Here is a 13,541-nt window from a genome sequence, read left to right as displayed (position 1 = left end):
CTTTAAGATGAAAAAAGAAAAAAAAAAAAGATTAAAAATATGAATGATAAAATGGCAATAACTGCATGTCTACCAATAATTACTTTCAATGTAAATGGGTTAAATGCTCCAATCAAAAGGTAGGGTATCTAAATGGATAAGAAAACAAGACCCTGGGGCTGGCCGAGTGGCGCGTTGGTTAAGAGCTGACTTGGGATGCTATCTCTGAGCAGCAAGGCCCTGGTTCAGATCCCACATGAGGGCCAGTGACACTGCACCCTCTACAGCTAAGATGGTGAACAACAGCTCCACCTGGAGCTGGGCTGCCATGAGTTGCCGGCAATGGCAAAGGCTGTAGCCCCTGCTGCAGTGGGCTGCCATAAGCTACCGTGTGTGGCCAGCAGCTAGCGTGAGCGGCCGGCAGCCAGCGTGAGCTGCCAAGAGCTGCCGTGAGCAGCCGTCCAGTGACCGGCGACTGATTTGCCTCACCTGGGAAGAGCGCAATGATCATAATACCAACATGGGCCAGTGAAGCGACATCCTCCACAGCTAGACTGAAGAACAAAAAAAGGACAGCAACTTGTCTGTTCCCCTTCCCTGATTCTCCAACGCTGTTCCCTCCCTGTTTCCCAATAAAATCTTTAAAAAAAAGTACAAATCGGCAGTTACAAAATAGTCTTTGGTATGTAAAGTAAAACATAGGGAATATAACCAATAATATGGTAATAACTATGTATAATGCCAGGTGGGTACTAAACTCATCAGGGGGATCACTTCTTAAATTATAAAAATGTCTAACCACTATGCTGTACACTTGAAATTAATATAACATCATACTGAATGTGAACTGTAATTGAAAAATTAAAAATGGGAAAAGTTAAAGGGGAATAAGAGGTTCAAATTTGCAGGTATAAAACAAATCTTGGGGATGTAATATACAACGTAGGAAATATAGTCAATAATATTGTGATAGCGTGGTACAGTGTCAGTCAGATGGTTGTTAGACTTATCATGGTGATCATTTCTTTAGGTGTATAAATGTTGAATAACTTGTATACACCTGGAACTAACATAATATTATATGTTAGCTATATTATAATTAAAATCTTAAAAAAAAATAAAAATAAAACCAAATAATTTCCTTTTAGTTTTTAAATTTAATTACAAATACTATAACTTATTTTATTTAATTATAGCATATATATTATATATAATATAAATATACATATATAAGTTAATTAATTTTCCTTTGGGGACAGCTGTAGCTGAATCTCCCACATTTTGATGTTACGTTTTTTTATTATTATAAAGTTCAAAATATTTTTAAAATTTCCCTTATGATTTGTTTTTTGACTCATGAATGATGTAGATGTGTGATATTTAATATCCAGCTATTTGGGGATTTCCACGATACTTGTTAGATTTGTCCCACTATACTCAGAATATACTCTGGCTCTTTCCCTGCCGCCGCAGAGTAGCGCGGAGGCAGAGGCTTGGGTGCATTCAAGATTTGGCTCCACACATAACCCACCGCCATGGCCGAGGAAGGCACTGCTGCTGGAGGTGTAATGGACGTCTGTACAGCTTTACAAGAGGTGCTGAAGACTGCCCTCATCCACGATGGCCTAGCACATGGAATTCGCGAAGCTGCCAAAGCCTTACACAAGCGCCAAGCCCATCTTTGTGTGCTTGTGTTCAACTGCAGTGAACCTATGTATGTCAAGTTGGTGGAGGCCCTCTGTGCTGGACACCAAATCAACTGAACTAAGGCTGATGACAACAAGAAACTAGGGGGAATGGGTAGGCCCCTGTAAAATCGACAGAGGGGGAAAGCCTGGTAAAGTGGTTGGTTGTAGTTGTGTGGTGGTTAAGGATTATGGCAACGAGTCTTAGGCCAAAGATGTCATTGAGGAGTACTTCAAATGAAGAAATGAACAAATAAACCTGACTTTTTTTTTTTAAAAAAAAAAAAAAAAAAGAATATACTCTGTATGATTTTCATCCTTTGAAATTTTTTTTTTTTAAGATTTTATTGGGGAATTGGGGTAGGGGAGCAGCGTTGGGAAATCAGGGAAGGGGAACAGACAAGTTGCTGTCCTTTTGTTCTTCAGTCTAGTTGTGGAGGACGTCGCTTCACTGGCCCATGTTGGTATTATCATTGCGCTCTTCCCGGGTGAGGCAGATTGGTCGCCGGCCTCTGGACAGCCGCTCATGGCGGCTTTTGGCAGCTCACGCCAGCTGCCGGCCACTTATGGTAGCGTATAGCAGCCCACTGCAGCAGGGGCTGCAGCCTTCGCCATCGACTCATGACAGCCCAGCTCCAGGTCGAGCTGTTGTTCACCATCTTAGCTGTAGAGGGCGCAGTGTCACTGGCTCATGTGGGATCTGAAACGGGGCCTTGCTGCCCAGAGCTAGTGTCCCAAGCCAGCTCTTAACCAACGTGCCACTCGGCCAGCCCCATCCTTTGAAATTTATTGTGGCTGAAATTTTATATGGCCCCTCATATTATCCATCTTGGTGAATATTCCAGCTGCTGCTGTTGAGTATAGTGTTCTATAAATGTTAATTTGGTTGCGTTGGTTCATAGTCTTTTTTTCAAATCTTCTATATCTTAATTGATATTTTGACTACTTATTCTGTCACCTGCTAAAAGAGGGCTGTTAAAGTCTTCAGTTATGATTGTTCAATTATGATTTGTCTATTTCTTTAGTTTTGTTAGTTTTTACTTCATGTATTTGGGATCTGTGTCAGTAGGAACCTGCACATTTAAGATTTTGCCACCTTAATGAATTGACCTCTTGTCATTGTGAAATATCCTCTTTATCTCTAGTATCCTCTTTTGTCTTGAAGTCTACTTTGTCTCATAGTAATGTAGCCACATCAGCTTTCTTTTGCTTTTTACATGGTTTATCTTTTTATGTCCTTTTATTTTCAATCTGTCTTTGTATTTGTAAATAACATATGGTTGGGTCTTACCTTTTTATCCAGTGTGACAGCCTCTGCCTTTTAATTGGCGTGTTTAGTACGTTTACATGGACTGTAATTGTTGATATGTTTGGGTTTAAATCTTTGATCTTGGTTGTTTGATTTCTGTCTAGCCTGTCTTCTATTTGTTTCTGTGTTCCTTCTTTCCTTCCTTTTTTGGTGAGGGTGAATTCAGTATTTTTTAGTAGTATTTCTTTTTGTCTCCTTGGATTTTTTTTTAATGCTTTTTCTGTTATGTTTTAGTTGTACTCTAGAGATTATAATGTGCATCTTTAATTTATCATATTTTACCTTCAAAATTATTCTCTACTTCATGAACAATGTAAGGACCTTACTACAGTATTACAGCCCTCCTTCCTTTGTGTTATTTTCTAGAAAACCATACTATACATTGCCATTATTTTTATTTCAAACAGTTTATAGTCTTTTAAAGAGATTTAAAGACACACACATCTATATATGTACATCTAACTTTTTTTGAAAGGTTCCTTGACATTTACTGACATATTTAGCCATTCTGGTGTTCTTCATTCCTTCCTGCAGAGCCAGGTTTCTATTTGGAATCATTTTCCTTCATCCTAAAGAATTTCTTTTGGCCTATTTATGTAGTGCAAGTCTGCTGGAGACTAATTCCTTCAGCTTTTGATTTTTGAAAATGTATTTATTTCCCTTTCACTTTTGTAGGATATAGATTTCGAGGTTGGCTATGTTTTTCTTTCATCACTTTAAAGATATTGTTCTCTGTTTTCTTTGTTTTCTGATGAGAAGTCAGCCATTGTTCTTACCATTGTTTCCCTGTACATCCTGTGTCCTTTCTCCTCTGGTTGCATTCATGATTTCCTCTTTGTCTTTTGTTTTCAGGGTGATAACCATGATGTGTTTATATATGGTTTTCTTTGTATGGACTGTGCTTGGCGTTCTCTGATCTTGGATCTGTGGATTGATTTCATTCATCATTTTGGGGAAATTCTTAGCTATTATCTTGTCAGTATTTTTTTGTCCTATTCTTTCTTTCCTCTGCTTCTTAGATTTCAATTATATTTATGTTAAACTGCTTGTTATTGTCCCACAGAGTTCATGTGCTCTGTTATGGTTTTTGCTTTTTTCTCTGTGTTTTAGTTTGAGTTTCTGTTGACCTATCCTCAAGTTCACAGATTCTTTCCTCTATTGTCTGTTGATAAGCCCATCAGAATAATTTTTATCTCTAATACCACATTTTTCATTTTTATAATTTTTATTTGGTTTTAAAAATATGGTTTCTAAATCTCTGCTGATATTCTCCATCTTTTTATGCATGTTATACGACTTTCCCACTATATCCTTTAACATATTTTTCAGTTATTTTAAAGGCCCTGTCTGATAATTCCAACATTTGGACCATCTCTGGGTCTTATTCTATTGGACTATTTTTCTTTTGTTAATAGGTCAATTTTCTTGCTTTATCACATGTCTCATACTTTTTTATTCAATGCCAGACATTGTATGTAAAAGAACAGTGGAGACTAGAGCAGAAAGGGTGGCTGTTAGTGTAGGTGGGTTGAGTCAGTTTTGTCTGTAGTTGAACTGGGTCTGGGTTTTGTTGCTTTATTTAGAATCAGTTCACCACTGCCTTCACATTGTTAAGAATGGGATCAGAACCTTCCTTTTAGCAGGACTTGGGATTTGAGTGTCTGGAGAGTTTGACTCAGTTCTTCTGTTTTACCTTCAGCCTTCAGCAGGCCCATGTAACTGCACTTTGGGGTATGGTCGAGGGGGTTCTCTTTCAATTCTCCAGCTCCTCCTCCAAATATAGATGGTCACTGCTCCAGCTGACCTTCTCTGTCCTGATGTCTTTTGGAGGTCTTTTTTGGTAATCCTTCTGAGATCAAGTCTTGTTTTTTTTCTTCTAGCCACTGTAGTCTGCAGATCAAAGCTCTGGCCAAAATCCATGCCTTTGTTCAAGACACGTGAGTGTTGCCCACTTTCCAGAATTCGCCTATTTCAAGGGAAGATCTCTTTGTTTTGTTTACTTCATTTCAACAAACGTTTAAAAACATCTACTGTTTTATCTCACACTCTGCTGTGGTCTCTGAAGGGTGCCAGAAAAGCATATGGCATGAACCTTGCCTTTAAAGACTTTACATTGTCTTTGGGAAGATATAAGAGTAACCAGGGAAAAGGATACAGGAAGAGTTATTAACGGTGCACTAGAGGGTGAAGGATGATAATGTTTAGGGGACACAAGCGTGAAGAGTGATCAAGAGAGGAAAGGTAGGACTCATTAGGGAACCTCTCTGGTGAGGGCAAGCATAAGCTAATTCAGCTTTCTGAGGCATGGTGACGTCTGTCGGGATGGACTTAATGTAGCCTGTGTCAGCACAGGAGGAGCCAGAACGTACTGACGGGTAATTGGAAGAAGGGTGTGTGGGAAAGGAGCCCCGTCACCCAGGTGGTTGGTCAGGAGGGCAGTCTCCTCCTTTCCTTTGTGGTAAGAAGCAGGGGAGTGGCGGGGAGGGGGCGGCGGAGGGGTGGCTCCTCCCGTCTTCAAGAGGCAGAGCCTTGTGACTGTGACAAACACTCTGGGCTAATGGCAGCATGGCCTCCGTGTATGCACATATATTCCTTCATGTGGGCTTCTGCTCTGGGATTCTAAGGGGCGCACAGGAGGCACACTCCTTTTACCTCACGGAGGTTTTAATCACTTGCTGGCTTCATTTTCCCAGGACCCTGAGTGAGCCTCGGCAGGCAGAGATCCGGAAAGAGTGCCTCCGTCTTTGGGGGGTGAGCGTCTCCCCAGCCCACTGTTGCCCCAGGGCAGGAAAGCTGTAGAGAAGAATGGGACTCACCCCCAATCCTGTCACCTTAAGGTCTCCCCACATGAAAATGTCTGCCTCCCCTCACCGCATTCCAGAGATGAACATCTCAGCATTGTTGGGTGTTACCTCCTGGGCCCTTTCACTGCCAGTTTGGCCCTGCATTTGGGTCACAAAGGACAGATGATGGGTGAACAGGACTTAGTTTGCTGCTGGTGGCCCTGTGTAGCTACACTGACCATAGAGAGCCCCAGAGAAAGGGCATTTGGAGTGCGCTACCACAGGGCCTGAAAGGGAGCAGTGACTGAGTTATCCACCTCCTCCCCCTCTGCCTAGACTCCTGCGTTACACACCGTTTCCTCTTCCCCAGTCTGAACCTAGCCCCTCGCCTGCAGAGGCACAAACAGCCTTGGTCAAAAGTGTATTTGAAAGTCAAAGCTCTTTGCTGTCTCTTCAGATCCCAGACCAGGCTCGAGTTGCTCCTTCTTCCTCAGACCCGAAATCTAAGTTCTTCGAGCTAATCCAGGTAAGTTTGGTATCTGGGGGAAATAAAAAGCAAGAGAGGCCTAACTCTAGGTGTGGAAGGCATCACTGAAACCCCAGCTGCCTGGCCTCCAGAGTGCTTGTGGAGGTCGCACCTGGGCTCTGTCCGAGGGGCTGGGCTGAGGCCATCATAGGTGGGAACCTTCTGTGTAGGGTGTTGAGTTCCCCGAGAGCCCATCAGGCTGCCTGAAGAGTCTTGTCTTGAGATGTGTTGTGCTCAGCATTCCCGCCACCTGTAGGATGGTGCTGAGTATCACTCCCGGGCGAGTTTGGGGTCCTGTGCGATTTGCCTGCAGGGGAGACATGAAGTGTGGGATGATCTTAGGCAGGGGAGCTGGGCAGAGGGCTGGGGGGGTGCGGTGTGGGGGCTGCCAGGAGAGCTCCGCCGTGGGGCTGGCCCAGCCCTTGGCTCCCTGTCCTGTTTCTGGGGAGCTGGTCCTTGGAATTTTTCTGCCCTGTTTTTTCCTGCCACCTGACTTCTAGTTTTTCCCGGGGCTTCATTTAAATCGGGTCCAGGTCATGGGCCATTGTGCTGGTTTTGTGGGGCCAGGGACTGGAGAATAAGGTTGAAGATGACCTCAAAAGAATAGCATGTGTACATTTTTCTGAATGGGGTGGAGAGATCACTTAACTGCTCTCAAACCAGCTTCTGGTGAGTTCTTACCCTCTGTTTTATTGGAGAGGTGGCTTTTATATTCTGGTGACATTTCCTTATAGCTCTGGTAAATCGACCTGTACTTGGGGACTTGGTGCTGTTTCCTTTCTCAGCTTCTCCTAATAGGTCCTAAAGGAACACTCCGGGCAGATGGAATGAGATCCCTGTTAGTGCATGGTTAGGGAGAGCAGGGGTGCAGGGGGAGATGTTTCAGAGAGCAAGTGCTTCCTGCCCCTCGCCTCTCCCAGCCTGCCCCACGCCCACATAGGCTCCCATACTGAGCGCCTGTCCCTTCCCCCAACCCAGCCGTGTTTTCTCTGACCCGGGGCTGCAGGGCACTGAGATTGACATCTTCAGCTATAAGCCCACACTGCTCACCTCCAAAACCCTGGAGAAGATCCGCCCAGTGCTTGACTACCGCTGCATGGTGTCTGGCAGCGAGCAGAAGTTCCTCATCGGCCTGGGGGTAAGTCTGCAGCTGGCTGCCTACCCAGCTGGAGGGGGGTGGGGCAGGCGGGCTTGGAACCTTGCCCTCTGTCCTTGCTAATCTGGACAGCTATCTGCCACATTTAGTGTGAGTTCTCTTAGCACCAAGGAATGGGGCTTTGACCTCAAGGAAGGTTATTTCTTGTAACTTCACTTCCTTTCTTCCTCTGAGGTAGCCAGTTGTTACTCGTTTGTTCATTCTTTCTTCCATTTGTTTATATCCCTGCATTGCTGAAGGGAGCACTGCTTCTTTTCTTGTGATGTGGAGCTTCCCCTAGGCTAGCAGGATGGTCAGCAGGCTAAACGGGCTTGAGCCCATGGAGCCATTTCTTTGCAACACCACCACCATCCCATGTCATCCTCTCTTGCAAAGACACACCTGTCCTTACTTGGGGCCCTGGGACTCTAAAATGAGGTGAGGGAAAGCCTTGGCAATTCCGCGTGTGACTTCACTGAGTCAAGTCATTGCTCTTTCTTTCCACGCTGACTTGTCTCTGTAATTTTATCTCTTCTCTCTTACTTTCTGTGTGTCCACTCACATTTCTCTTTTTACTTCCTCTCTCCCGCTCTGCTCTCTGGACCCTGCACCACACCCACCTCAGACATATGCACCAAGCTGGCTCTTTCTTGAGGGCCACTAATCATGTATTAGGCCTTTTGAATGGTGCCCTGGGTGTGTTCCCCTCCTCCAGGACTAAGCTGGATCTCTACTTCTCTTCCGCTGAGGCAGCGGAGGACAACGCCGTCATTATCACTGACGCAGAACCGACTCATCTCTCCTAGACATTTTCTTTTGACATTTCCCAGCCCTGTCAGCTTGTAGCTGCCAACTGCTAAGAAGCCATTTTCAGAACCGAGCCTCTCGCCCCTCAGTCTCTGTGCCTGCCTGACCCAGGCCTTTCTCTCTGCCCATAGAAGTCCCAGATCTACACGTGGGATGGCCGCCAGTCAGACCGCTGGGTCAAGCTGGACCTGAAGACAGAGCTACCCCGGGACACTCTGCTCTCTGTGGAGATCGTCCATGAGCTGAAAGGGGAGGTGAGAGGTGGTTCTGCTCATGTGTCCTGGTCCTGCCAGCTAGGAAATGGACACAACTGAGCCCCCCCACACACACACACAGTTAACTGGGTTCCATTGTATGTGGTGCTTGACAGGGCCCAAGGCCAGGGGAAGGCTTTGTAATTATTCCTCCTCCTTGAGCAGTTGTCTAAGCCAGGGTATGTTCAGGTAGGAAGCCCAGTCCCCATATATGGAGGAGGAGACCTCTGTCATCTCTGTGCATCCAGGGCCCTGGCGGGCCTGCCGGGTATTTTTTAGCTGCTGATTTCGTTTGACCAGGGATCCCTTGGAAAAGAAGAAACTTGTTATTTCCCACGAGCTTTGGGTATTACAGCCATACGGATGATTGTAGAACAGTCACTGGGGACAGTTGGCAAGAGTGGGAAGCCAGGCCCTTGGTGGGAGTACCATGGCAGCAGCTTCTCTGGGTTTGAAGTTCAAGGGGGCTCATCACCCAAAGTCTCAGATCTCTGCTCATAAGCCTGGGCCAGTCCGGTGCTGAGAATCAGCTGGGAGGGAAGCAAAAGAAATACCCTGTGCTTAGAGCCCTTCCCTTCTCCTGCTGTAGGTAGAATGGAGGCCAGCATGCCGTGTGGGCAGAGGGGCCCCAGGCTGATGCATGGCAGGGTGGGCAGTGTACTTGTCTTTCTAGGGGAAGGCCCAGCGGAAGATCAGTGCGATCCACATCCTTGATGTCCTCGTGCTGAATGGCAGCGACGTGCGGGAGCAGCACTTTAACCAGCGGTCTGACCTGGGACCTGGGGGAGGGAGGGCAGGGAGGGCCCGGGCAGCTCTGGGGCAGCAGCCTCTGCGGGATGGCCCTGCACCCAGGCCTTCTCTGCTTAAGGACACCCTTACAGTTTCCCGTCCCATCCCAGGTCAGGGTGAGAAATGGGTGTGGCACTTCAGAGTGTGCTAGGGCTTGGGCTTTGGTGGACATACATACCAGCACGCTCCCATTCTGCCACAGCTGTTCGCGTATCTGGGTTAAGGTTCAGCAAGAGGGTGATCTTATGGGGAGAAGGAAGGTCTTCTCTGAAGACCATGTCTCATGCTGAGTGGTCCATTTAAGTCAGTTCATCTGCAGCCCACAACCCCCACAGAGGCACTTTCATTGGTGGATGGGTGCCTTATTAGGTGGGGGACAAACGGGAGGGTGGGGCATGTTGCACCACCATGTTGCTGATGTCACTCCACAGTGGGTTTATCTGAGTGGGTGTTCTGTGGTGTCTGTGGTTTGGGGTGATGGAGCAGACACAACAAAGATGATATTGAAGTTTAGTGGAGCTGCCTGAGCACAGCTGAAGGCACACTTCGGGAAAACCAGCCAAGATGTAGCGAAACTAGAGGACACAATCCAGAGAGAGGGAGAAGGTGTGCATGAGGACATCAGCGGAGAACAGCAGGGGGGCTTCCTTGGGGACATGAGTCTGCCTCGGAGCAGTTTTGCCGCAGGTTCAGGAATGTTCTCCCCCTGATGCTGTGGAAATGCCCTTGCTTGTGTCTGAGAGACTGTTTGGATTGTAGAATTCAGCTTGCTGAGAAATTTGTGAAAGCTGTTTCCAAGCCCAGTCGGCCTGACATGAATCCCATCAGGTGAGCATATCATTTCTTCCCCCCAACGCCCCTTCCCCTGTTGCTGCTTTCTGGCCAGTGCCTGCTTCCTCGTCCTGTGAAAGATGGGGGAGGGCTCAGTGGAGGGAGCCAGGCAATGATGGTGCTAGAGATGACTGCCCTTGATGGGTGATGTGTTTGGGGGTGCTAGGTGGGCAGCTCCTTCACCCCAGTCACTCCCCATCCTGCCTGTCACAGTGGGCCAGCCTCCACTGGAGATTCATTCCAGGGGTTAAGGTGTCCTCATTTAAGATGCTCGTGCACACAGACACCTCTGTGAGTCACACATTCACACTTGAGCATCATTAGCATATCACCTGGCCTTTCATTTTCTTTAGGTAAGTAAAGAGTGCTGAGGGCTGGGGGTTTTGAACATGAAAAAGAGAATGGTTTGAGGGAGCGGGATCCTCGGTGTTTGGAAAGAAGGCCAGGGTTTGCTGCTGTGTTAAGTTGTGTGAAAGTCCTGGCCCTGAGGGAAGAGGAGGATGAGAACAGTGAGGGAACAGGCAGATGGGGAACAGACTTCCATGCTCGGCGAAGCGAGGTCTGAGGTTATTACCTCTGCAGCTTCATATGACTAGAGACTGAGGCATCTATACTTTATTAAAATAATTTTTATTATTTTTAATGTAAATGTACTTAGTTAAAATTAAATCCAGTACTGAGAATGCACTTTATAGATGGCTTTTGAAAATCTAAAAGCAGTTTCTTCCTGCGCTTGAAAATGTCCTGTCTGCCTGGTCCTGAGACACAGCTCCCAGGAACCCTGTCTCTGTTGCTTGTGGTCCTGTTGCTCGGTCTCTGGGGACCTTTCCCAATAGCAGTTCCCAAGGCGTGTTCAAGGGCCCCGAGAGGTAAAGGGCTGGATGTCAGACAGGAGCCAGGCATCCTGGGCAGGGGTCCCCGCCCTCTATGGTAACAGGCCTATTAGGACTGCTTGGAAGTAACCGTGCTACAGGAAGGCCTCAGATCCATGTAGTCCGATGTGGGCGGGAGTCTGCACGTTCTGGCCTCTGGAAACGGTGTGACGAACTGGGGTAGGAATGCTGGCAGACATCTTTGTCTGCCAGCCCTTCCTCTCCCTCCTGTCTTCCATGGCACCCTTCCCCTTCCCTCCTGTCTTCTGTAACCATAGTTGTACTCCCAGTTGCCAGGGGCAGCCCTGGGGAGCTCTGAAACCTAGGGCTTGTTTCTGTAGGACAGCATTGTGACAGGTGGGGGTCCACATTCTTGGAGAGTCTGGTGGTGCAGGGGCCTGAGGCTGAGGGCGAGGAGAGGCCCAGCCGCCTGCCTGCCCGCTGCTCCCCCCCAGGAAGCCTTTGTCCTCTCTCTGTCCCTCTGCCTGCAGGGTGAAGGAGGTGTACAGACTGGAGGAGATGGAGAAGATTTTTGTTAGGTGAGTGATCCGGATTTGAGAGTCGGGTGGGGGGGCATGGCATTGTCCATGAGTTGTTCTGGTTTTGAGTGGAAGTGGTTGTTCGGGCGGGGAGCTGGCCCGGCAGGCCCCCGCTATCCCCCACCTCTCTTGCCTTGGCGCAGCATGGCTCCGCTGCAGCCGAGAGCCCCCTGGCTGAGAGCTGATTCAGCACCCTGTCAGGAGGGGAGGAGGCGGGTGTGTGTCGGGCAGAAATATGGGCTCATTGATGGTGTAATAGTCACGATTGTCCCTGTGAGGGGCAGAGTAGCAAGCTGCTTGAAACACTATAAATCCCAGCTCCTGGTGCTGACACAGAGATTGAGCCTGGAGAGGTACAGGGGGCATAACTGCTTCCTTACATTCTTAGTGGTATTGGGGTGCTCAGATCTGTGGGTCTCATCCTGGGTGTGCCCCCACTGTGGCATCGAGTCTCAGTGCTCTGGTGTTAACTCTTTACTGGCCACAGTGATGCCATGGGTGGTGGACCCAGTGGCAGCCGTGGTCTCAGACCTCCCCCTTACTGAAGCACCCCAAACAACAGTCTGTCAGGGGCGTCTGTCACTCCCCTGCCTCATTACGTAGGTGGGAGTCCTGAACCGAACACTGCACTAATCACTTGCAGTGTGGCCTGGAGCAACACACTCGGGTCTCTGCTGCAGTTTCTTATGTCAGACTGATAAAATACTATGGTTGGTGTGATTTTTTGATATCAGAAACTAATGTTAGGGCTTTCTGGTTCTCATGCCCACTTCCTGTTTGCACGCCTCCTCGGGGAAATCAGGTTAGAGATGAAGATCATCAAGGGCTCCAGTGGCACCCCGAAGCTCAGCTACACAGGGCGGGACGACCGGCACTTCGTGCCCACTGGCCTCTACATCGTCAGGACAGTGAATGGTGGGTGAGGAGTGATTGGTCCCTGTCCCCGCCCCCCAGTCAGGGTGATGGGCCCAGACCCTGCCTGGGCCAGAGCTAAGGGGTCCCTACTAAGGTGGGTAGCAGCCAGGCTGGCATTGCTTTGAGGTGTTATGGTGGGGAGGGATTGTGTTCCCCGAGCCTCTTCTCCGGTGTTTCCTGGGGGTTGGGTTGGGGCTGGGGAGAGAGGACCCCAACTTGTGTATGCACGCATGGTGTCTTCATGGCAGGAAGAGGGCCTTCTCATTGGGCAGCAGCCGATCCAGAAAGTCAGGCTTGGCCATTTGCGTCCCCTATAGAATCTCTTTTCTTCAGTGCCACCTGGTTAATAGAGTGCTGCTCCCTTTGCCAGGGTCCCAGAGATGTTATCCTGGTGGCAGGCTGACAGGACTGGGTGGGGTTGTTGAGAAGTAATTAGCTTAGTGGTCCTCCTGGAGCCCCATTGGGCTGATGAAGGCTGCATCCTCATAGGCTGCCCTGTGCCTTCACTTCGGGGAGTGGAGAAAGCCACGGCCTTCCTTGGCCTGGCCTATCCCCGTGGGTATCCTATGTCCTTTCTGGGCTTCTCCTCTTCCTCCTGTCAGAGCCATGGACTATGGGGTTCAGCAAAAGCTTCAAGAGGAAATTCTTCTATAACAAGAAAACCAAGACCTCTACCTTTGACCTCCCTGCAGACTCCATCGCCCCATTTCAGTAAGTCGTCCTCCTGGCCTGCCCCTCAGCAGTCCCAGGGTGCTAGCCAGCCCTCGGTGCACGCCAGGTCCTGAGACCCATTGCTGCCCACACAGGGGCTCCCCTGGGCAAGGGCTGGGCTCCTCCCCTCCAGGGTGGGGCTGGGCCTGGGTAATAAGGGGTGATAGGAGAGTGATACCAGGACCTGCTGTGAGGGTTGGGGGTTCTGGGTGCAGAGGGCCCCACGTAGGTAGGGCTTCTGCCCCACTGAGCAGCCACAGTTCACATGACTTTGTGACACTGGCCTGGGGGTGGAAGTGTGCTGAGAGCACACAGCCCTGCCCCTGGGGACTCAGGGTCCCAGCTGTCCCTAGTTAGGACCCAGGGTCCATTTGCCAGACTGTGGGTCATAGGTTCCAACAGCTGC

General features: G+C 48.5%; 1 protein-coding gene and 1 pseudogene across 2 annotated transcripts in view; both read left to right on the top strand.

The window, feature by feature from the left end:
* Nucleotides 1-13,541, top strand: part of CMTR1 (cap methyltransferase 1) — a 49,886-nt gene that overhangs the window by 34,516 nt on the left and 1,829 nt on the right. The window contains exons 17-26 of the mRNA XM_019666566.1: nucleotides 4,854-4,910; nucleotides 5,667-5,724; nucleotides 6,214-6,282; nucleotides 7,289-7,420; nucleotides 8,356-8,478; nucleotides 9,152-9,243; nucleotides 10,027-10,095; nucleotides 11,462-11,509; nucleotides 12,312-12,424; nucleotides 13,027-13,135. Of these exons, the coding sequence (XP_019522111.1) occupies nucleotides 4,854-4,910; nucleotides 5,667-5,724; nucleotides 6,214-6,282; nucleotides 7,289-7,420; nucleotides 8,356-8,478; nucleotides 9,152-9,243; nucleotides 10,027-10,095; nucleotides 11,462-11,509; nucleotides 12,312-12,424; nucleotides 13,027-13,135 (870 nt within the window). The remainder of the gene's footprint in view (nucleotides 1-4,853; nucleotides 4,911-5,666; nucleotides 5,725-6,213; nucleotides 6,283-7,288; nucleotides 7,421-8,355; nucleotides 8,479-9,151; nucleotides 9,244-10,026; nucleotides 10,096-11,461; nucleotides 11,510-12,311; nucleotides 12,425-13,026; nucleotides 13,136-13,541) is intronic.
* LOC109395521 (40S ribosomal protein S12 pseudogene) lies at nucleotides 1,439-1,905 on the top strand (annotated as a pseudogene). Its single transcript, XR_002126674.1, has one exon. The product of XR_002126674.1 is annotated as a 40S ribosomal protein S12 pseudogene (transcript).

Source organism: Hipposideros armiger, unplaced genomic scaffold (assembly GCF_001890085.2).
Source record: "Hipposideros armiger isolate ML-2016 unplaced genomic scaffold, ASM189008v1 scaffold_475, whole genome shotgun sequence".
In the NCBI taxonomy this organism is placed as follows: domain Eukaryota; kingdom Metazoa; phylum Chordata; class Mammalia; order Chiroptera; family Hipposideridae; genus Hipposideros; species Hipposideros armiger.
This window is presented reverse-complemented; position numbering and strand designations above follow the sequence as displayed.